At 38.8% G+C, this 23,334-nt stretch overlaps 1 protein-coding gene across 1 annotated transcript in view; it reads right to left on the bottom strand.

Moving 5' to 3' along the window:
• The window catches only part of FREM2 (FRAS1 related extracellular matrix 2), a 159,809-nt gene that overhangs the window by 59,786 nt on the left and 76,689 nt on the right, over positions 1-23,334 (bottom strand). Inside the window, exons 4-6 of the mRNA XM_004779525.3 lie at positions 21,149-21,379; positions 8,420-8,545; positions 7,057-7,308 (exon numbers count right to left, since the gene is read on the bottom strand). Of these exons, the coding sequence (XP_004779582.1) occupies positions 7,057-7,308; positions 8,420-8,545; positions 21,149-21,379 (609 nt within the window). The remainder of the gene's footprint in view (positions 1-7,056; positions 7,309-8,419; positions 8,546-21,148; positions 21,380-23,334) is intronic.

Here is a 23,334-nt window from a genome sequence, read left to right as displayed (position 1 = left end):
AAAGGATGACACTAAGGCATCATAAAACCTTGCTCAGAGTTTGTGTGTCTGTGTGTGAAACGATATAATTCAAGCAAAAGACTTAATACACCAAAGATGATGCTTGTGTCACCTGAGCCGAAGGCAGAGGCTTAACCCACTGAGCCACGCGGGTGGCCCTCAATATCACAATCTTAATGTCTTAGAACCACCCTAGCCAACGACATGCCTGCAAATTTAGACCCCATGAATGTAAGAGCTTATTCTTGGGTGGACTGGCCCTGTATCCTGGCCAGTTCCCTGTGCTCACTTTCTTGGGGGCCACAAGGTCATTCTTCAGTATAAATTATACAAAATGGTTAGCTGGTCTCCTAAAGAGCTCTGGAGCCTCTGCCTTTTCTGGTAGCAGCGGTGAATGTTTTCATGTGCCTAGCGGGAGAGATTCAAGTGGCTGCTTGCCAAGTGTGCGGGTGTGCACTGGAACAAAGCTCTCCATGCCTTTCCTGCTGCGAGTAGTGCACCGTGTCAACAGTTTTCAGAAGACTAAGGGAGTTCACAGCAGCATAGCAGCAAGGTCCTTTAGAGCTACTGACCATAACCGGTTGAATCAAATGTACTCCTATTGCTAATGAACTCCCTTCGGACTCGAGCTCATTTGCCTGATTTTAATACATGCCCCTGACCTCAGCCTACTGTGGAGTGGCTCCCTGTTTACAGCTGGGCTGCTGGGGACTGGGGCCAACCAAGTTCACAAATAGGTAGACAGGACCAGGAAGAGGAGATCGGGAGGGTCCTCCCAAAGATCAAACCTGGGAAGTCTCACTTCTCTGGACCTTACTACACAGATTTAGTGAATGACTCACTCATTCATATCTACAAATGCTCTTATTGTTACCCTCTCCCACGCATGAGTTTGTTAATTATGAATTAAGCCTGTAATTTTGTACTACCCCCTCCTGAAACTGTTATAATTTCAAAAAATGGTATGAAGTAACTTTTTTTTACCATAAAATGGCTTAAATTTAACTGAAAATCTGAATAACATGATGGAACAAAAGCACACTATTTTAATATTAGCTATTCTATTTTTATTTTTTTAAGATTTATTTATTTTAGAGAGGGCGAGGGGCAAAGTGAAAGAATCTTAGCAGACTCCCTGTGAGTGTGTAGCCAGACGTGGGGCTCGATCTCACGACTCAGCAATCATAACTTGAGCTGAAACTAAGATTCAGAACCTTAACCAAATTGAGCCAACCAGTGCCCCAGTGTTAGTTATTTTAGAAAGAGGCAATGTTTAAAACCAGTTGAAAGGGCCCAAAAGTGTACTGATTGTTTGGCAACTCCAATAATGTGCTTCATTTTGCATATTCCCATAGTTTCCTTGTTATATAATAAATAATATTTAATGATTTATTTGCAACTGACAGCTCTCAAATCTGTATATTAATATTTAATAGATATTTATTCTAATAACCTTTAGTTATTCTACTTTATATACCTGATTTATTGGAAATATGTGTGAAATTGTACTGCACAGTGATTTACCCTTTTACCCTCTCCTCTTTTTCTTCTGGGTCTCATGCATCCTACTGCTTTCAGTTGTCACCATCAGGTGTGCAACTGTGCATTTAACACAAATCCCTAGCTCTAGTCAGTTCCATAATAATGGAGGCCTATTACCCGGTTTCACTGGCATGAACCCATAGCTAACTTGAACTTGACCTGTTTAAATAACTTTTCCCCTTCTTCCAATCTCCTTTCCCTTGGCTGGTCCCCTCGCCTAACCTCTTACAGTGAATGGTACCTTCCCTTCTGTGAACCTGTCCAGCACACACACAGGTTTTCAGAAACATACATTGTAAAATCCCCTCCTCCTTCCTGCCTGCATGAGATCCAAGTCAGAGTGCGTATTTGTAGCAGTGCGCTGCTTCCTTGCCAGTCTCAAAATCTCACTCTACAATTTCGGTTCTATTCGTGTTCACTTACATGGCTACCTAATTAATAACTTCCCAATACAGCTCTGACTGTTGCACTCTCTCACTCAAACACTTCCAAGTGCTCCCTACCTAATACATTTGGAACTCCTTATCACATTCAATGGCACCCACGATATGCTTCAATCTCTCAGACTCTACTGCTCATGAGGCCCACTTTTCTCTTCTTTAGCTAGGTTTTAAAGTGCTTTTGTATAGCTCATGTTCGGTCCTTACAAAAGTTCTGAGAGAGGTAGAAAATTTAGGCGATAATATGCTCATGTTTCAGTGAGGAAAACAGACTGAAGAAGAAAAGTGGATTGGTTAAGATTCCTTGGCTAGAAAATAGCAAAGTGGATCTACAACCCAGGTCCAAGAGCCAATTCAAGGACTTGAGCACTCAACCTTCCTCAGAAAGGCAATCTGGCCCAACTGGATTGTCTGCTTCTCTCAGACCCGTGCCTTCCCTCAAGTATTCACTCATGTAATCCTGGAATACTTTGTTCTGTTCTCCATTTACCTGAATCCTTCCCTGCTGTTCAAGTTCCTCTGCTTCTCCTCTGACACACAGAGTGATCATGCACTTGTGTTTAATCCCAACTTCCTTCTTAGTTTCCCTTTTACTGTTTCAAATTATGACTGAAATGAAATGATTCTCATTTAACCTTTTATGCACTTAGTTTTTTTCCTCCCAAATAGACTGTATGCATTGTGAGGTTCTGGCCTATGTCTTAAATGTCTCTGTAGCCTCTACCTATCATCTCATTACTCTTTGTAAACACACAACAAATATTTGCTCTGTATGATATGTGGGATTCAATTTTTTTTAGATGGCAGAATATTTCATATATTATTTTATGTTATTGTTGTTTTCCAAGTGTAGAATATCTACAACATTATATCTAGAATCCTAGCCATGGGGAACACCTGGTATAATCTTTACCATCCAGTGTACTCCAGCAATACCTTTCATGCACTGAACATCCATTGGCATTCACTAAATCCTCAGCGTCACCAGCTATTTCAAATAGTCTGCTAATGGCTGCAATGAATTAATATTCTAAGCAGCTAGAGACTCATTTTCCTGTACCTTGATTTTTAGTATTGTTCTAACTCAAGCACACTAAATCAGAATGTAACTTTGTTTTGTCCAGCTATTACTTTAATTGAATTTGGCCGTTCCTTCCAATGACTGGCCTAGCTTTACTTAATTGGGAGCTTACCCTAATGTAAATAACGGTATTCAAACAGAAAAAAGGATGATGACCAGGTTTTTCAGCTCAGCACAAATGAATAAAACATATTTCGCCCACACACCATAGCACGATGTATTTTCCTAGTATTAGAAATGTTTTTCTCCTCTAAAGTAGTCCTGCTGTGAGAGAGCTTTTCTGATGTCCGTAAGCTTCTGAACGGCACTCAGTTGAGTTACATTTACCATAGGGCTCACCGTGCTGCCTCTTACATGTCCCTGGCTCATATCTAGAATGGTAATTTGTTCAGGGTGGTCAAGGAAGCCAGCCACTTCAGCTAAAACCCCTGTGGGTTGCTGCCACAAAAGCAGAAAATGGATTCAGCTCGAACGTTCCTTAATTACCTTCCACAGATTGACAGTGAAGATTAGTGAAATATGTTTAGCCCTGACTTTATACTCTTCCTGGCAAAGAGAGGCCATAACCATTACTGAAGTACTGAGGATTGGAGATAGTAATGGAGGATGTCCAGAGCCGCCCAAAATGACAGCATTGTTCTTACATTAGGGTGTAGCTCATGTGGCAGTCTTTTCCAAACACAATGAAGGCTTTAGCTGTTTCTTTCTTTTTTTTTTTTTTTTAAGATTTTATTTATTTATTTGACAGAGAGAAATCACAAGTAGATGGAGAGGCAGGCAGAGAGAGAGAGAGAGGGAAGCAGGCTCCCTGCTAAGCAGAGAGCCCGATGCGGGACTCGATCCCAGGACCCTGAGATCATGACCTGAGCCAAAGGCAGTGGCTTAACCCACTGAGCCACCCAGGCGCCCCGGCTTTAGCTGTTTCTTAAAGATTCTAAACAGATTTGGCCAGGTGTATTTCTGCTCTTTGAGCCCCTTTCTACTCTCACACCCCTGACAGTCTGCACAGAGAAAACTCTTGGTCCCGGGTGAGATCTTCTGATACTGGGGCCTTGGAAGAGTCACTTGTGGTCTAGGTTTTGATCTTCTCCTATGTAAGCACAGAAACATCATCCCATTGCTTCACTGAGGAATAATATAGCTTTGGAGAATCAATTTACTTTTTTAAAATTCCAATTGCTCTGAGTTACAAAGTCACAAAGAATTTATTTCTTACTAGTCAGGGAATGGACAGATGATTTGTCATCTGATATAACCATTATCACAGAAACAGACCCAGCAATCAGAGCAAAGAGTGCTACACCAGGAGGAATATTTCATCCAGATTACGTAATAGGCTTGAACATCTTCCCTACTCCAATTACATAACTTTTAGTGACTGAAAGGTAGGCCACCCTCAGAAACCATACATTTCCCCTCCCTATCAGTGTGGACCTATATTTATTCTTTTCTAGATGCTATGACAATTGTCATTAGGTATTGCTTATATTTTAATCTCCTTGATGAGTGTCAGGAGTCATTAAAGCCTACTGATGAAGCACATCAAATCTGAGTGTAATAGACCAAAATTTAGGACATATATCCAACACTTTACATCTGTATGATCTTAAGCACTTTTCTTAGACTAAATCCAGTTTTCCCATTTGCTGAGGAGAGGAGATACCTACCTACTCCATAGCATGGTTTTGAGACTTAATTGGGTAATTCATGTAAAGTTCCTGGTACCTATAAGTGTTCAGAAGGGACAACTGTTTGTATGTTTCAGTAATTTGCACATGTATGAAATTTGACTTTTTCCTTATAAACCAGCATTCTTCCTCTCTCGATGATGAAAGTTCTTTATGGCTAGCAATATTGTTTAAATTTATAAACTATGTATGTGACAAGCAAAACACACTTATAAGATATCAACTTCTAAAATGACTAAAACATAGGTAAAATTAGTATCCCCATTTTACTGATGAAGTATTAGAGACATGAGTAAAATCTGACCAGACAGCTAGTAAGATGAAGTATTCCAACAGAGATGACCACAAAGCAAACTCCTCTTAAATAAGCTTTGGGTTTCATTTTAAAAACTGACTGAAATATTTACATGTTGAAAAAAAATCCCTCAAATAGACTTGTTAAAAATTTTGAACAGGCAAAAAAAATTAAGATAATGACTTAGCTTATTGCATGTGAGATATTACCAATTTATAATGCTTTACAGCACTTAGACACTGAAATGTGCTTGATTCTTAGATTCTTTCTAGCACTTTCTTTACTGGAATTTCTACCCTTGTAGTGACTACCTTCCTCTTCATCATTTCGTATTGTCTCCTTAGCATTCATGAAATACACTGTTTTTTAAAATAAGAGAATTGAGTAGAATATGCCCATATTATAAATCATATGAGGATTAATTTGCATTTCCTCTAAAGCAATTTTATCTTCTCCAGTGATTTTATTATTATCAACAGAGATAGTATGCAACAATGTCTCTAGTGTACGACTATGTTCATTCTAATCTCCAAACCCATATCTCCAATTTCCTACTCCATGTCCAGCACTTTGAAAGCATGCAGGCCATTGAAACTAACATGTTCTAAATGAAGTCATTGTTTCATCCCTAAACGTATTCTTCCCCATTCTCCTTAGCACGGTGAACTGGACCACTGTGAACTCAACTGCCCTAGCTAGAAGCCCAAACATTATTCTTCAGACTTTCCTGTCCAATCAATCACCATGTCATGCCTAATGTAGGATATCAGTGAAAGTTGAGTGACTCAATAAAAAACAAAGATTCCAAACCAAAGTGCTTTGACCTAATGCCGGGAGATTAATGGCTTATAGAAGCAAATACGCACCGTAGAGACATTTTGATTCATGGAAGACGAGAAAAAACATTTTTGTTTCCTTATTTCTCTTCATGATATTTGTGCAGAGAAGTATATGGTAGATGGATTAAGATGACTTTCAACAGTGAAACAGAAAGACCTCTTGCCAAGTTCTGGCAATTAAGGTCAACTATAGTATGTTGGGGAGTACATAATGGATGTGGGAGATTCTTCTTGGCTAAAGGACACCAACTCTCTTACTTGAAGAGACTTTCTGGCTTTGAAAGTCAGGTAAGTGGTAAGGATAAAGATTAGTCAGATGAAACAAATAGAGTGTTTTCTGTTGTCTCTGTCTTTTGTACTTTTGCATTTATTTTCTTTTCTTAAGGCACAAGCTATTTCTTTTTTCTTTTCTTTTTTTTAAGGTTTTATTTTTTTAAGTAATCTCAGCACCCAATGTGGGGCTTTAACTCACAACCCCAAGATCGAGTCACAGGCTGTTCTGACTGAGCCAACCAGGAGCTCTTTCAGGCGCAAACTATTTTTTGAGCTGAGAAGATTAACACCATTATACTCCCTTCTATTCTGAAAGTGGGATTATTTTATGGTAATTGAGTTTCCCACAGGAAGAGTGGTCTAGAATAAACCCACCTCCTTTTGGGAGCAGGGAGCTGCCTGTTGGATTTCATTTTCCACACATTTTTTTAAAAAATTCATTTTCCACACATTTATTATTTTTCTAGTTATTAGTTTAACAGTCTTGTCAGATGGGTTTCTTTGTTAACCAAGTTCAAATACTGAGATTAACATTGTAAAATATAAGCTTTTAAAAGCAAAACAAATTAAACAAAAAGGAAATAAATCGATTACAATTGCTTCTATTCTTCCTCATGAAATTGGAAAAATTTAATCACGTAATGGTAAATGGCATTGTAAAAGAAAACTGTATGGAGGAAAAAAACATACATAAGTGTGACTTTTGCCTTTTAAAAATATTGAATCAAGACAGACAAACTGATGCAGCCAACTTTGAAACTTAATACACTATAAAACCAAATATAAAATGCACATGCCTGCTATAATTCTTTTATACTCTCATTTATCTGTTACAAGTTGTGCCTGATGGTCTGCCTGTAGAATAGGCAGAATAATTTTCAAATAAATTAGTACTTACCATCGTCTTTGTCAGGGATGATCTTAATCTGAGCTGCTGGGAACTCCGATCCAATCCTCCCACCCATGGGCATGCTCAGAAGGACATGGAATGTTTCCTCTTCTTCATACAAGGAGTCGTCAATAACAATGATGCGACACATTTTCTCGCGCTCATCTCTGTCAAAGCGGATAACACTGGTGTGGTCCTCCGGCCTGGATATGTAATCTGAATAGGACAGCACTGATGTGGGCACAGTTCCACCTGCCGTGCCTGGGGGTAGAGAATCCAAATGATGTTTATGTAGAACATGCAACATCTTCGTGGTCAATTTGTATATCTGAACCTCTCTGGCAATTGCAATAGTGCCTACATACTGTTGTAGCATCATGAGGCACCTTCATAGTGGTTTCAAACATACAAAGAATATTACATTTCAAGTGTTTTCTTCTCTACTTCCTGCCACTGGTCTTTCAGAAGAACACAATATTACAAAATAATAGCTCCTTGTATTCCTGTGCTTACTGGGTGCAGGCAAAGTGCCAAGTGCTTTCCATGCATTACCTGCTTAATCCTCTCAACAGTCTATTGGGGGTTACACACTGGAGGTTTACAGAGGTTAAACTACCTGCTCTGGGACCCAGGGCCCAAGGTGGGCCCTAAAGTCTGTGTTTCTGACCACAATTCTTTACTGCCTTTCAATTCATATAAATACATTAATGGGAATTTTCACGAATGTCTGCTCAGATATCAACTGCCAATATGACCTCGTCTTTTACATTCTTAGAAAATCTACCTGTTTCTTAGAAAGATATTTGGTCTATTAATGAATATTATATATTAATTTTAATTTGATGTTACATAAAATCACCTTTTAGAGGAGGCTTACCCAGTGAGCAAAAGAAATATCTTGAAATTCAGAGGAGGTTTACCCAATGAGTAAAAGAAATATTTTGAAATTCAGAGTTTCAAACTACTTTGAAATTAGTTTCTTTTCCTTAGATATGTATTTCTTTGCCCCACCCCCACCCCTTAAAAAAAATATATAACCCTCTTCTACATGATTTGGTTTGGGTGAGGAAAGGAAACTTCAATTTCTTGCAGTCCAAACAGCTTTGAGTATTAGAATAAGTAACCACACAAATCACGTATGTTTTGGTAACAGTAATGCTTCTAGGCCCTCTTATCTCTAGTAATTGCTTTTTTTCCTCCTCAGAGATACAATAGTGAAGGAAGACTTCTGGATAAGTGCTTTTTTGTATTTTATGAAAACTGTAATAATAAAGCATACCCTTCAAGGCGTAATTTTATGGTTCCAACATGTCAAAGAGTCTTATATACACATCTTGGGGGGACAGTTTAGTTCTTTGGTAAATCGAGCTACCTTGTTGTGTGTAACAGACCACCATCAGCTCCTGGCTCACGTCTCCACTTCTCCGGATGGGAATGAACAGCTCACCGACATCTTCTTCAACAGAGTATTCGGACTGGGGAATATATACAGTTGACTCTAAGGAGAAAACACAATCACAGCTACTATTATTTTTGTCTGAGTTTCTAATAATCCTACGCAAAGTAAAATTGCTCTAACAATGAACTTTCCCCCCTTGCATATTCTTTTAGAATAACGCAGTGTGACGGGAAGGAGGAGAAGAGGGGAGCAACGGTAGGTCTAAAGCATGCAGGCTCTGGGCCAGAGAATTCTTGACCTGGCGATAAAGCCTAACATTACTTTTATCTCTAGTAACTGGTTTTTTCTCAATCAGTGCTGCTGACATGCAACTTTGTTCTCTTGACACAGGTCACCACCTCCCAGTGGTGTAGTCAAATTTTAGAGGCTGAAGAGATGTCGAAGTCACCTTGTCCCACCTTGTACTTTACAGATGAAGAAACTCAGGTGCAGAGAGTTGAACTTAACTTGCCAAGGCCTCTTACTGGTTGAGTCAAAATAAAAATTCAGACCTTGTAAAATCTGTTCTTCTACTCTTTACCTCAAATGTGTTCCTTTTGAATGATTAATGCTTAAAAACACAGTAATACATTGTTCAACATTTGATTTTTTTTTGTTTGCTTGTTTTTTTTTTAAACTGCAGTTCCTTTAGAATTTGTAAATCTATTAGTCAGCTATAAGGAACATATCTGTGGCTTCCTTCCTTCCCTAGAAAAATAACAATAACAACGTAGTATACAACATTATATTTATACAGTAATTCTCTGATTCATTTTTAAGGTAGTTGAAAAGCTTGCTAAATAATAAAAACAGGATAATTAAATTGGTGAAAAATATAGCTCTGTGTAAAACTGGGTTTTTAGGGAAACATTCAGTTCAGTAAGTTGACATGATAACCCCCAAACAGATACTTTGGTGACTAGGAGTCTGTTTCACTGACAGTCTCACATACGCATAGAAAATGCTTCACAGTTATTTTTAAAGCAGTAAGCCACACTGCTTTTGATGATTATAAAAGACTGTTGGAATAAGACATAGGCGCTTGGGGTACATGTTCCATCCTCTCCACCCTGCCCTGTGCCCCAGGAGCTGATGAATGTGAACTACATCAAAGGTTTCCCTTGTGCTCTGGCTTCCCAATGGGTCAGCCAAAGGGGAGCACAGGCAGGAGGTCAAGAGGAGAATGAGGTCTGCGCCATTCATTCCTCTGGCTCCTTCCAGGTTCAGGACTGACCGTACCCTTTCCCCCAAATAACAGTCATGGTGCCCACTGGCCTTTCTAGTTCACTCTCTGGGCTCAGCTAATTTCTTCCCTTGCCTCAGGTCTAGGGGTAGTAATGGTCCGTACTCTTACTAGCCTTTAACTTACTAGCCTTTACCATGCCTGGTGGTTTCCCAATCTTTGCGCTCACCTTTGTAAACAGTTATATTATTGCATTCTTTTAAAATTACTTAATTTAAGTTTAAATTATTACACTAAAAAAATCAAGTATGTCATTTGTTTTCTTCTGAGATTCTGACTGATAGATCAACATAAAAAATGGTACCATCAAAAAAAAAAGGGTGGTTATAAGATTTTACAACTAATTATTCATTTGTCAAACATTGATTGGGTGACTTGTACTTGCCAGACATGTCTACTAGGCAGAGGGTATATGGAAGTGAACAAAATCCCTGGTTTTAGGCAGTTTTCATTCTAGTTGGGATGGGGAAGAGGAACAAAATAAACAAATATACAAGAATATATGGTATATCAGGAAGTAACAAGTTATATGAAGAGAGTAGAGTGTGCTGAAGGGAATGGGGGAGGGGTGACTAGGGCAGGGTATATATCCTGGTGGGCCTGTGTTACATAGTAACGTATCAATCACATCTGAGCTGAGATTGTAAGGTGGTAACCAGATGCCCTCTGTGAATAACTTAGAGAAGAGAATTCCAGGAAAAGGGATGAACAAGTGAAAAGGGCTTCAGACCAAGTAGTGCCAGGTGTGTATAAGGAATGGCCAGGGGGCCAAATAGCCTGAATAAACTGAGTAAGGAAGAGAGGGCAAGACATGGGACCAGAGAAGTGGTTGTTGGGTGGATGGTGGGAAGATCAGGTGGCACTTTCAGGATCACTGGGAGGACTCTGTGTTTAAGTCAGAGTAAAATATTGTGTAAATAATCAAAGATTACCCAATGGAATGAAAACACAGCGGCTATTCAAACTTTGCGGTAGCAAAGGAGTCAGTCACCATCACTTGTCTTTGGCAGAGGCTCAAAGGCAGGCTGAGGAGTCGGAGGAGCTGGAAAGCTTTATAGGAAGAAGGGGAAGGCTGCCGGTGTGCCCAGACTCTAGAAGCTGTTGGTACAGGGAAGCTGTGGGCAGGCTGACTAGAAGTGAGGCATCCTATGTGACTAGTTACAGGATCACATCTGGTTTCTTTGGTTGATCTTAACTTGAAAAAGAGGAGAAAAAATAGGGAAGCTGTCAGTTATTGATCAAATTTCGACCATTTGGGGCTGATTGCTTCAGAGGCCATGGTGTCGTTTCCCAGTTGCTGTCATTTGTGAGTCAGAGTTGTATTTTAATATGTGGTCTGTCCATTGTCTGTGTGTATGTCCATCCATCTCTCAATATAAAAGCATGAGAAGTCATTGAATATGGGGGGTCCTGTAACCTGACATATTGAGATGACAGTTGAGATGACAAACTGAGATGTCAAATTAGTCAGTTGGGCATCTAATCCTGGGTTTCAGTGGACAGGTCCAGATGGGAAAGATAAAAGTGGGAGTTACTGGCTTGTTGATTTATGTGAGGTCTGAGTCAGAATTAAATCATTTAGGGAGGGATTATAGATAAACAGGACAATGGATCCAGGAACTAGCTGCAGGGCATTTAGAGGTCAGGGAGATAAGGAAGCAGGAGCAAAGAAGGCTGAGAGGGGTCCCAGCAATGAGAACAACTAAGGGAGGTGTGGATTCTGGGGGCCAAGTGCAGAAAGTGTTTTAAGAAATACCGACTGATGAAATGTTTCAAATGCTGCTGACAAGTCAAGAAAGTTGAGAATCAATCATTAGATTTGGCAAAGGGAAGTCACTGGTTATCTTTATATGAACTGTTTCAGAGGAGTAGAGAGGACAAAAGCCTGAAAGAATAAGTGGGAGGAGATAAATTTTGAAGACAAGAGGCATAGACACTTCAAAAAATCTGCTGACAATAGAGTGACATCTACAGAAATATCTTGTTTGTTTTCAAGATGAGTTTTTGTAAGGGCAAAATTACTCCTACTATTATGAAGTAGGATTTTACCAAACATAAAATACCAAACATAGAAATTATTGTAACATTTCATTAGCAAAAAATACACAAAGTGCCACAAAATATTCAAGTCAAGTATTCAATGAGTTCCAATGAGTTTCTTTATTAACTAACAGAAATTAAGAATGGTATGACTTAGGTTTTGGCAGTCCTCAGGTCATTTACTCCAATGGCATTGGTATAACTATTACACAAAGTTTTGTTTCTCTCTTAAAGTTTGCTATGGACCAAATGCGTCCCTCAAAATTTATACATGGAAGCCCTAACCCTCAGAGTGATGATATTTGGAGGTGGGGACTGTTGAGAAGGAACTAGGTTAAGATGAGGTCATGGGAGTGGGACCCTCATTTTGGGATTAGTATTCTTAAAAGAATATGATCTATCTGTCGGCCTGTCTCAGAGTTGATTATATATAGTAGTTATTCTATACTTCTAATCTATACTGACCAACTTTTAAAAATAAGTTATTCATAGAAGTCCCACGTAAGGCATTATAACTTCATCCCTTGAGTACCTGAGTTCCTCCTACATGCTATGGCCCATGTGGGTTTGATTAAACAAGCCAGCACTGGTTAGTAGAGCCAGGAGGTTTGAAGAAGGAATAAAGATGAAAGCTAGGTGTCTCGAACCCACTCCTACACTTGATCTGACAGTGGGTGAAGAGGTCCAGCACCATGTTTAAGTCTTCTGCTGACCGAACTTTGGGCAGAAATAGGTGGTTTATGGGAGAAACAGGAAAAGGAGAGAGGGAGAAAAGCTTCCCTAGTAGATTTTTCTAGTTAACGTCATTTTTCAACCTCACTTCTTATGTATAGTTGAAACTCAATGCAGACTGCCCCAAGCAAGCATGGCTTTTTCAGTGTAACTACCACCCCCACTGGCATTTGTGTAGCATCCTTAAAAATTATTAGCTAATACCAAAAAAAATTATTACCTAATTCGAGTGGGGTTCTTACTATTTGTGAAGCCCTTATTCTAAATGCTTTCCATGTGTTGGCTATTTTTCTCCCAGCAACAAGGCTTTCACATAAGAACTAATATGGCTGTCATTTTACCTCTGAGGACATGAGGCACACAGAGGTCATGGAACCAGCGGAAGGTTAGGCTGGTAGTGGCAATGCCCATATTTGAGCCCAAGAAGCCTGTCTCAAAGACCAAACCCATAACCGCTATGGTCTACTGCTAAAGGAAGAACATTCCGGGTAGCAGGCAGCAGCACTCACGCCAGAGACAAACAGAAGGCTCAACTGAGATTATAAAAGACATAATGACTGCTAAAACAGAGCCGGCAGAGACGGCAGAGGCAGAACAAAGGAAGCTAAAAACAAGTATCTTGAGAACTCCTTTATAGATCCAATGTATTCATAGAAGTCTATATATAAATTTATACATATAAAATTATAAAAGCATTATGTAAGGTATAAAATATGTATGATATTCATATTAATAAAGTTATAGAATATTATGTGTTACATGTACTTATACATGTAACACATAATAATGTGTTAATAGGTCTATGGATATAATATCTGTATTATGTAATGTAACAACATGTCCTGTGTCAGATCCTAGTGAGCCCATTAAATGGAAGCTATAGCAGCCTCTGGGAAGGGGTTCGTTGAGAGGCAAAGTCAGGGAGGTATTCTAAAAACAGTAAACTCTCTGCTAAGTAAATAGAGACACACACAAAAATGACTGCAGGGTCAAGCTCTCCAACCTTAATTAACACTGGCTTTCCCACAGGGTAGACCTACCAGGGACCTTTCCTTCTTTAAATCTCTTAGAATTCTTAATGATGAACATGGATGATTTTTATAGATATTCAGATCAGTTTCATTATTCTGTATTTTGCATTTTGAAAGATAAAGCTGAATCCAGGGAGTGCCTTCTTTATTAACCGATGCAACTGTGCTGTAATGAATGCTTTGATCTGCAACCGCAGGGTTTACTTTTAGGTTTGACTGGGCTGTCACTTAGGCAAAAAATGACTTCTGTTCTCAGAAATAAAGTAGCTGTCATTATGTTTGAAAGATAATGTTCATGCTGTCCTTTTCTCAATTATCCTGAACAGATTAAAAACAAAAAACAAAACATATTCTACTAAAACATGATAGGACAAAATGTTTTCTAAAAATCTTTGTTATATGGAACAGAGAAAGAAAATGCAGCGCATGGAGAAAGGCACTGAGTGTTCATCGTCTTTGGAAAGTTTGGCACATTCAAAAACCAACCCCGAAGATATTCCGGGACCTCCTCGGGCTACCATGGTGCCCACAGACTGGTCAACAAGCGGTACTGAGTAGGAAGTCTGTCCCTGATGTGTTTGAACTTGGACAGCTCTCTTACTTTCCATGGTCTGTGTTTTTACTCTGAAACAGACATAGTGATTGATATAGGCTAAATTTACAGGGACTCGAAAGAGACACAAATAAGAATAATGAAAACATCTAAATCACATGATAACAAGTATCATACGTTCACATCAGGATGCCACGAGATCCAAAAATCATCCTTTAGCACTATGCAAATGTGGGTCAGAATGGATCTTTGGGTAATCTTTGTTCCTATCATTAAATGTTTTCATTTCATGAACATAGAAACTTTCAGACACTAAACTGGTTTTATTTTGCACCCCCTTTTTCATATCCACCACCTGGTGCCAGCAATGTACAGATATGTGCTGCACCTTGAATAAGTATTTAGAATTGTCTATCTCTTAAGACAATACCTTGTGTTTCAAAAGACAAAAGGCTTTCCATTCTCAGAAAAAAAAAAAGAAAGAAAGAAAGAAAGGAAAAAAAGCAAAAGCCTCCACACTCATTGAAATTCAATTTTTGCATGCTTTGTTTATCATTTTGGTGTCCTAAGCTGCAGTGGACTACCCTTTCACTAATTCTGTACCTTCAATTTTGGTACACTTGTCTCATTGGCTAGCCAGTGATCTCCCCGTGTCGACACTGACAATAGTACAAAATTTTAAAAGCAATTAACTAGTGTTTGTGTTTCATGGAATAGTTTATGTCATCTGGATTCTACCACATGAAATGGGTTTGGTTCACTCAGCACACACAGGTTTGCCTTTTCTTTAAGTCCAATAAGACTAGGGTCCTTGAGCTCCAAGTTCCACTTTCCTCTAGAATGGTATGTTTATTCTCTACTATATATATATATATATATATATATATATATATATGACTAGATTAAGAGATATATCTCCTAATCTAGTCATACTCGGTTCATGGTTGATTTTGGTATCACAAAGGTATCAGAATGAGCCCCTTTCAATCAGAAGTTTGCAGACACTTCAAGTATAAATACTAAATAATTGCATAAAATAGTTGCGGGCCTCAGACGTCTATGCTAAGTATCCATACTTGAACACCTATATTTGAGGCTGTGTTCTGCTAAGAAAGTACATAAAACTCAATTTACCCTGGTTAGAAATTATTCAAGGTAAACAAAATGAATGGAATCTTGATATAAAATAGGTTTTAGCTCTTACCTATTTTCCTCTTAACAGAAACAAAAATGTCGAATATTAATCTTAATATTAATATCTGTATACCTCTAAGAGTGAGAAAAGATGGCTTCAGTCTGACAGTTAGGGAACCTAATGTGTAGGAAATTAAGACTCTCCTTCCAGGTTAGAGACTTCTCCTCTTGGTGCTGATTGCTCCTGTATCACAGCACACAGCAATCCGCATTGTTAGCAGTAATCATTTCATAGGAATCACCACCTAAAGATACCCTTTCAGAGTTAATATGCCTTCTTCAGTGTAGCTTCCTCATCCCCAGCTCTTAACAGAATTCCTATAGCGAATGTTCAATAAACAGCTGTTGAACATAGATGCACTGCGCAAGACCTGGAGTAGTCTTGATTATCATCCTAGAACCCTTGTTTTGTTTACCTATCCTAATATGTTTTTTGGCTTGATATATAAAGGGAAAATTTTAAAGAATAAGAAGAGAAGGAATCAGGGGCACATGACAGAAGACTATAAAACTCAGGGAAAAGAGAAAAGGAAAAAAAATCTCTATATATATTCAGACACTGGCTCTGGCACTTATTAGCAAAGAATTTTGGGGAAAGAAATTCTTTGAGCCTCAGAGATCTCACTTGGAAATTGACATATAAATTGCAGGTTTAGATGTGACATGACTGTGAAGCTCCTAACGCACCGTCCAGCTCCCAGAGGATATTCAAATATGGTAGAGCTTGCTATTATGATTACTATCCCTTGGCCTATGGAATAATCCTTTCGGACTTCTCTGGCTTGGGTTAGAAAAGAGGGCAGGAGGAGTAACAATGACCTGGAATTTTCTCGAAGCCTTTCTAGTCCTCTGGCAATCTGCTACCTGCTCTTGAATCGTCCAGCCTAGCTGCAGAGGATCTTTCAGCAAAAGTTTATTGTTACCACTCAGTGGTACCCCACAGAGGAGTGCCCATTCCCTCAGAGGAAGTGTTATTTTACTCATCCCTGCTAATACAAAAGGCAACCAAATGCAACAGCTTCCAAGAGGCCAATTTAGGCAGAGATAAATTTAAGGATGGCTCTATTTCTCAGGTTCCCCATCCAGAAAATGAGTTAAATGCTTCACACACTTTAAAACCCCTTCCAACTGGAAATTTCTACCTGCATTTGTAAAGTACAGAGGTTGTGGAATCAAACTGAAACAACGAAGGATAACAGAGATAGAGGACAAAGCAGTGAGGTAAAAATCATGACAAGAGTAGATTTTCCCTGGGAGTGCCTCCAAGGCCAAGCACCTGGGATAAAGGCAGTATGACAATGAGAGGTTAACAGCTCTGCTTGACCGTCTGTCTGTATTCTTCCTATTCTAGTTTTCCTCTTTGTACCACAGACTTCAGTGTATGAGGAAACTGAATTTATTGATGTACTCAGTAAATGACTAAACCCATTTGTCTGGGAAGCTGTAGATATCCACAGTCATAGCAGAATGGCGTGTCCTCCTTCTGTGACCCCATAAAGCTTTGTTGAGTAGAAGGAAAAGCCCCCTTTCAGTCTTCCATTTTCATGCAACAAAATGTGGGCTTCTGATGTCCCATCTGACAGCTGAGCTGTGCCTGAGTGGCCCCTCTCTGATTGACAGGGAAGGTACCAGCATGACAGCGAGTTCTGCATGTGGCCATTAGAAGATTAGCTCCGTTCTGTGCGTGGCCATCCCAGGGCAGTCATGGATGAGGACTGGGGTGCACTTGTTCTCATTGGTGTCTGCCCTTTGAGGCAGGCTGCCCTCCTCCACAGAAGATGCAGGAAGACATATCACCTGATCCACTCTTTAGAGTAGAGTCAATCTACTCCCAGCCTGAAGGTCACAACATCTGGAGGCCTGAGAGATACTATCCACATGGGCACTGCATGGTACCTCAGGTGAAACAAATAAGAACCTAAGTGTACTATTATCTTTGCAGGAGATGCAAATCCTTGCGTGATGAATTAAATCCATAGGTATTTAAAATCTTTACTTAAATCACAATGATCTAACTTAAAAAATATACATAGAGTATTATAAGAATATAATTATGAACATGTGAGAATTTAGGATGGATGTATGTATATGCTTGTGTGTGTGCAGAGTTTGTGTTAGTAAGTTGTTTCTTTTTGTAATAAAACATGGGAAGAGTATTACAAAATCTGTCATATGTGGGGACACCTGGGTGGCTCAGTCAGCTAAGTGTCTGCCTTCGGTTCAGTTCATGATCCCAAGGTCCTGGGATGGAGCCCCACATCGGGTTCCTTGCTCAGCAGGGAGCCTACTTCTCCCTCCGCCTGCTGCGCCCCCTGCTTGTGTGCTAGCTTTCTCTCTCAAATAAATAAAATCTTTTAAAAAAGAATAAATTAAAAAATAAAACCTGTCAGATGTGAAGTTGAGAGCATTCTATAAACAAGTAAAATGCCTAAAATGGTATGTCTACAAGGTAGTGAGGCAAAAGTGACTAAAGGAATGTGTGTGTGTTAAGCACACCACCAATAGTAAGTGTTTGATGAATTTCAATTATTATCATTAGCAGTAGCAGTCACAGGCAAGTAAAGAACTGGGAAACATATGTATTTGCATGGGTTTATATAAACTAGCTAATAAGTAAAGACAGTTTCCAGACAAAAATGAAGCAAAGTTGGATATTTCCTCTTCTTGGTTCCATAACACTGCACACACTTTGTTGTACCACATCACATTCTATTGCAATCACTTATTTACAGGGCTCTCCTTCTCATGAGAGCATATGTGCTTTGATAAAAAGAACTATATCCTATTACCTTTGCAGCCCTAACACTTAGCGCTATACCCAGCACAAGTATGAGCTAGATACATTTTTAATGCATGCAAAATAAAATCTCATGTCACATCCTAGAAGTAATATGCAGAAGGGGAGCTTACAGGCATAATGGTTCTTAAGGCTAGCCAAGGTATATGTGAAGAGTTACAAGATAGTGTAGAAAGAAGTAATTAAAATTTTGAAATGGTAGGAAAAGTGACCCTTAATGGGGGGAAAAAAAGGATTCTTTAGTCTCTTAAAATGAAATCTAATGATGTTATTTGTGATATTAGAAATAACATTCATATTGTGCTTTATGTTTTATAGAGCTTTTTCATAAGAATGATGCAACAAGAGAATCATTAATTTTTCATAGTTTGCGCATTAGGAAAGTAAATCTTAATAAAACCTGTTTGATTTGATTAAGGTAATAAAACTAGAAACAGTGGAATTGGGAATCAAACTCAGATCCTGTAACTTCAAGACGAATGGTCTCCAAGACAGGGAATATACCAAGCATTATGAGACACTTGTCAATTATCCTAGGGATGATCATGGCCAAGAATGACTAGGGCTGAATTTCATCTAGAAAATTCCCTAACAACTTAGATGACCATTACACGAAATGAAATTATGGCAAAGTTGTGTGTATGTATTTTGTTTTTATTTTTTAAAAGATTTTATTTATTTGACAGAGTGAGAGAGCACAAGTAGGGGGAAGAGCAGAGGGAGAGGAAGAAGCAGACTCACCAGGGAACAGGGAGCCTGATGTGGGGCTGGAACCTGGGACTCTGGGATCATGACCTGAGCTGAAGGCAGACGCTTAGCTGACTGAGCCACCCAGGAGCCCCTGTATTTTGTGTTTAATAGTCTACTTCTTAGGCCTAATATGGGTATAAAGTATAGAGTGTTATACTGATCTTATAAATAAGGCACAAATGAGTTTAAGTGTCTTTTTTTTTTTTTTTTTAAGATTTATTTATAGGGGAGCCTGGGAAGCTCAATCGGTGAAGTTTCAGCCTTCAGCTCAGGTCATGATCCCAGGGTCCTGGGATCAAGCCCTGAGTTGGGCTCCCTGATCAGCAGAACGCCTGCTTCTCCCTCTCCCTCTGCCTGCTGCTCTGCCTGCTATTCTGCCTATCTGTGTTCTCTGTCTGTCAAATAAAGAAATTAAAAAAAAAAACCAAAACAATACATTTACTTATTTGCAAAAGAGAGAAAGAGAGAGAGAGAGACTAAGGGGAGAGGCAGAGGGAGAGAATCTTTTTTTTTTTTTAATTCTTTCAATGTATTTATTTTCAGAAAAACAGTATTCATTATTTTTTCACCACACCCAGTGCTCCATGCAATCCGTGCCCTCTATCATACCCACCACCTGGTACCCCAACCTCCCAACCCCCGCCACTTCAAACCCCTCAGATTGATTTTCAGAGTCCATAGTCTCTCGTGATTCACCTCCCCTTCCAATTTACCCCAACTCCCTTCTCCTCTCTAACACCCCTTGTCCTCCATATTTGTTATGCTCCACAAATAAGTGAAACCATAGAGGGAGAGAATCTTCAAGCAGACTCCCGGGAGAGTGCAGAGCTAAGCATGAGGCTTGATCACAAGCCCCTGAGATCAGGACTGAAGCTGAAACCAAGAAAGAGTCTGATGGGCAACCAAATGAGCCACCCAGGTGCCCCCATGAGTTTAAGTGTCTTATTTCTTAAGGTAAATTATGGCAATTATACCAATTGGCAAATAAAATATCAAGAAATGGCTTTGGGGTAACTGGCTGGGTCAGTTGGTGGAGCATGTGACTTGATTTCAGGGTCATGAGTTGAAGCCCTACATTGGGCCTAGAGATTATGAAAGTAAAGAAAGAAAGAGCAAGCTTCAAACAAACTCGAACTGATGGGCCAGTTTATATGTATTAAAGTTGCCATGGGCTTGTTCAAAAGAAAGCTTTGTTATGCCAGAGCTTACCCAAAACTCAGGAGTAGAAGAAAATTTAATTATTTATTCCTAGATAGGGCCAATAAAACTAAATGTAATTAAATGCCAACTGTTCTTTAAAAGAATTATAAACATAACTGAACTTCATTTTTAACTAAAGGAGAGATGTTAGTTAAACAAACAAACCCAGAGCCCCAGTTCTCTTATGTGTTCTAATTATGTTCAGCCTTGTAACCCAGAGGTTTCCACACGTCTCCATTTCATGTAGATTGTATCTTTACAGAAAAGTTAAGAGTTTTCTGACTGACAAAATAAAGTAGGCTGGCAGTTGAAAAGAAAGTCACGTCTGGCTTCTGACAGGATTTCAGCTTTAGAAGAGTCTCTCCAACCTTTGTATAAATGCCAGCCTTCAAAAAGCCATTCAACCTTTCTCTCTCTCTCTTTTTTTTTCCCTGACTGCACTGAGACAAGCCAGTACTGTAGAAGTATGGCAGGGGGAGGGAATGGGTCAAATTACACACAAAAGCAGTGAGACTTACTTTTACCAACATCAGCCAAAGGTGTGCACTGACAACAAAACATCACCTAATAGGAGTTAAGAGCAATGTTTCAAGACACAAGTCACTGAAGAGTAGGGATAGGTAAGGTGGGTTTTATGTAACAAATGTGGAAGCATACGGGCCAAATGAAAAATTTTGGGTCATAAATAGATGCAGTAAACTAGAACAATCAAGTGTACCATGGGGAGCAAATTAATCACAAAATGGCGTAATTCTTAAACTATTTGTGTAAAGGAAAGTTTAAAAGACATTTGAAAGAGTTTAAGAAATAATGAATTAATTCAAGAAAAAGGAGACGAGCAATGTTGTTTCTAAAGGTAGAATTATAATAAGAGAAAGAACATGTTGATAATCATATGTACGTTTGTAGTTCATTTATTTGGAACAATACAGCTTTCCTTATTAATTAATTTATCGGTTTTTGGCTTCCCTCTCCCATCAGCATATCTGAGAATACTGAACTATGAGTCCAGAACATCCTCCTCACAGAAAGTCCAAACACTGAATTTAAAACTTCCCCTATGAGGAATTTTGTCATTAAAAACCCAACAGCAACAACACAAACAAGTGATGATAGCTCTTACCATCTCCTGGGTCAACGATCTCCACCGTGATCACTGAGGGGAATTCCAGAGCAGCCAGCACCGGCTCTGACAGAACGATCTGGAAAGTCTCCGAATGCTCATGCTCCCCATCACTCATGATCCGAACTCTCCAGGTGGCCCTGGTCTGGCCTGGGTTGAACTGCACTTGTTTCTGCGCTTTGCCCTTGAAGTCTTTGTCTTTTTCCGCAGTCCCGTCTCTTGTGCCAATACCTTCATAAAGACATGGTATCATCTTCTTAGTTTCATTTTCAGTTGGATTACTGCAGTTTTCCTCGTTGTTAATTTTTTGTGTTACTTTACCCTGTGTGTTACTAGATTCAGGTTTGATTCCATGAAATGGACAGTGGGGTATGGGTCCCACAGGGAAAGTGTTCTATAGGTGTTGGTCAGTTCATGATTCTGTTCTATTCTTACCCCATGATGGGTTTCCTGTATATTCTTTGAACCATGTGTTAGATGGAACCTCTTACACAGCAAGACCCAGTAAATTGATATTCATGTTATGAATATTCTTACTCCTACAAATTCATTCAGTCTAAAAACTTTCCCCATTTGCTTTTTGCATGTGTTATATTGTGCATGTCACAGGATAAAAACACAAGAAAAGTTCTCTTTTCTTATATACATAGAGATAGATAGATCTAAGGTAGATATATCTTAGATCTATATCTATCTATATATCTTACATTTATATAAGATCTATCTATCTCTTTCTATATAAAATATAAACCAATAAGAAACTCGTGAGTCAAGAATTCTTTGATAATTGAAGTTGTAAATGGCCAAGCATAATAAAGAATTATAATATTCTCTGCACATTTACTGGAACAAGGATGCTTAATAAGAATCTAATTCAGTGATTGTCAACATGACCACATCCAGGTTTTTTCTGGTAGAACACTTCAGAATTCCATGAAACCATGTGAACAGAACCGGAGAGCTAAATATATATGGTTATTATGAGCGGTATGTTTGGCTTACTCGGATGGTTCATTCAAGGTCAACTGTAGTGAGCTGAGGAGGTTGAAGGATCTCTGAGTCTTTCACTACATTACAAGAGGATCTTCACCATTACTATACCATATACTCAAATCATAGATAACCTATAAATAGCCAATAGTCAATAAATCCAATGTCATAGAAAAATTATAAAATTGCAGTAGTACTTACACTAGTATATCCTTAAGTACTGAATCAGAACCTCTTAGTGAGTCAAGTTAACAGAATAATCTTCAAATATATTTCTTTAAATATTGGCATTTTAAGAGAAGTTGGTAGGAAAGACAGACTTAAAAAGGGAATAAAATCTTATGACAGGTAGAATTTAAAGTCTGAAAAAGAAAGTCTTTGTAACATTTCTCAATTCTCTTCTTTTTAGAGAGTGGTGCTTATGCAAGATTAATGTGAATATTTATTCCTTCATCTGAGCACATTACTGTGAGTCTCATCTTAAAATGAAGATGAAAATAAATACTTCATTAAAATATTTTTGCTTTACAGATCTCAGAAAAACAATGGAGATTTAAATACTGCAATTTTTTTTTTCAATAGTAGGTAAAGATCTATTTAATGTAAGGAGGGAAAAGGGCCCAGAACTAGGAACCCCAGCACTACATATTTTTTTCAATGTTGCAGGCTTCCCGTTGGCTCTCTGGTTCCTAGTGCTCACAGACAGGTTGTCAACACCTCTTGGGTCTATCATGATTCACTGCCAACACAATGATGAAAGGAATCTTTCTTGCTGAGGTTCCAGCACACATGCTGCTCACTGACTCATCTATCCCCAGTGGCAAGGGCCAGCAAAGAATCTATTATTTGGTCTCTGATACCTACTGCCCACTTTTCTGTTTTGTTTTGTTTTGCCAACAATACATTGTTTTCCTAGAGATTCGAAAGGCAGTTAAAAACAAAAAGAAATGAATATAATGCAAGGAATGTCCACTAGTTCTAACTAGTCATCCTTCCTAAGTGATAATCAAGTTATCCAACCCCAAAAAACATACTCTGTAAAACCAAATCTCATTGTTGCTGCTAAATACACATATAATTTTTTGGGTGGAGCTTTTAAATATCCCTGAGTGAATGTTGGATGTAAATTATAAACAGGCAGTATTGTTGATTCGCCAAGCAAAGAGAAATGTTGTTGTTTTTGTTTTTTTAAGATT

This window comes from Mustela putorius, unplaced genomic scaffold (genome assembly GCF_011764305.1).
Source record: "Mustela putorius furo isolate JIRA1106 unplaced genomic scaffold, ASM1176430v1.1 tig00003942_pilon_pilon_pilon, whole genome shotgun sequence".
NCBI classification, from domain to species: Eukaryota; Metazoa; Chordata; class Mammalia; order Carnivora; family Mustelidae; genus Mustela; species Mustela putorius.
The sequence above is the reverse complement of the archived record's forward strand: the minus strand, read 5'-3'. Positions and strand labels throughout refer to the sequence as shown.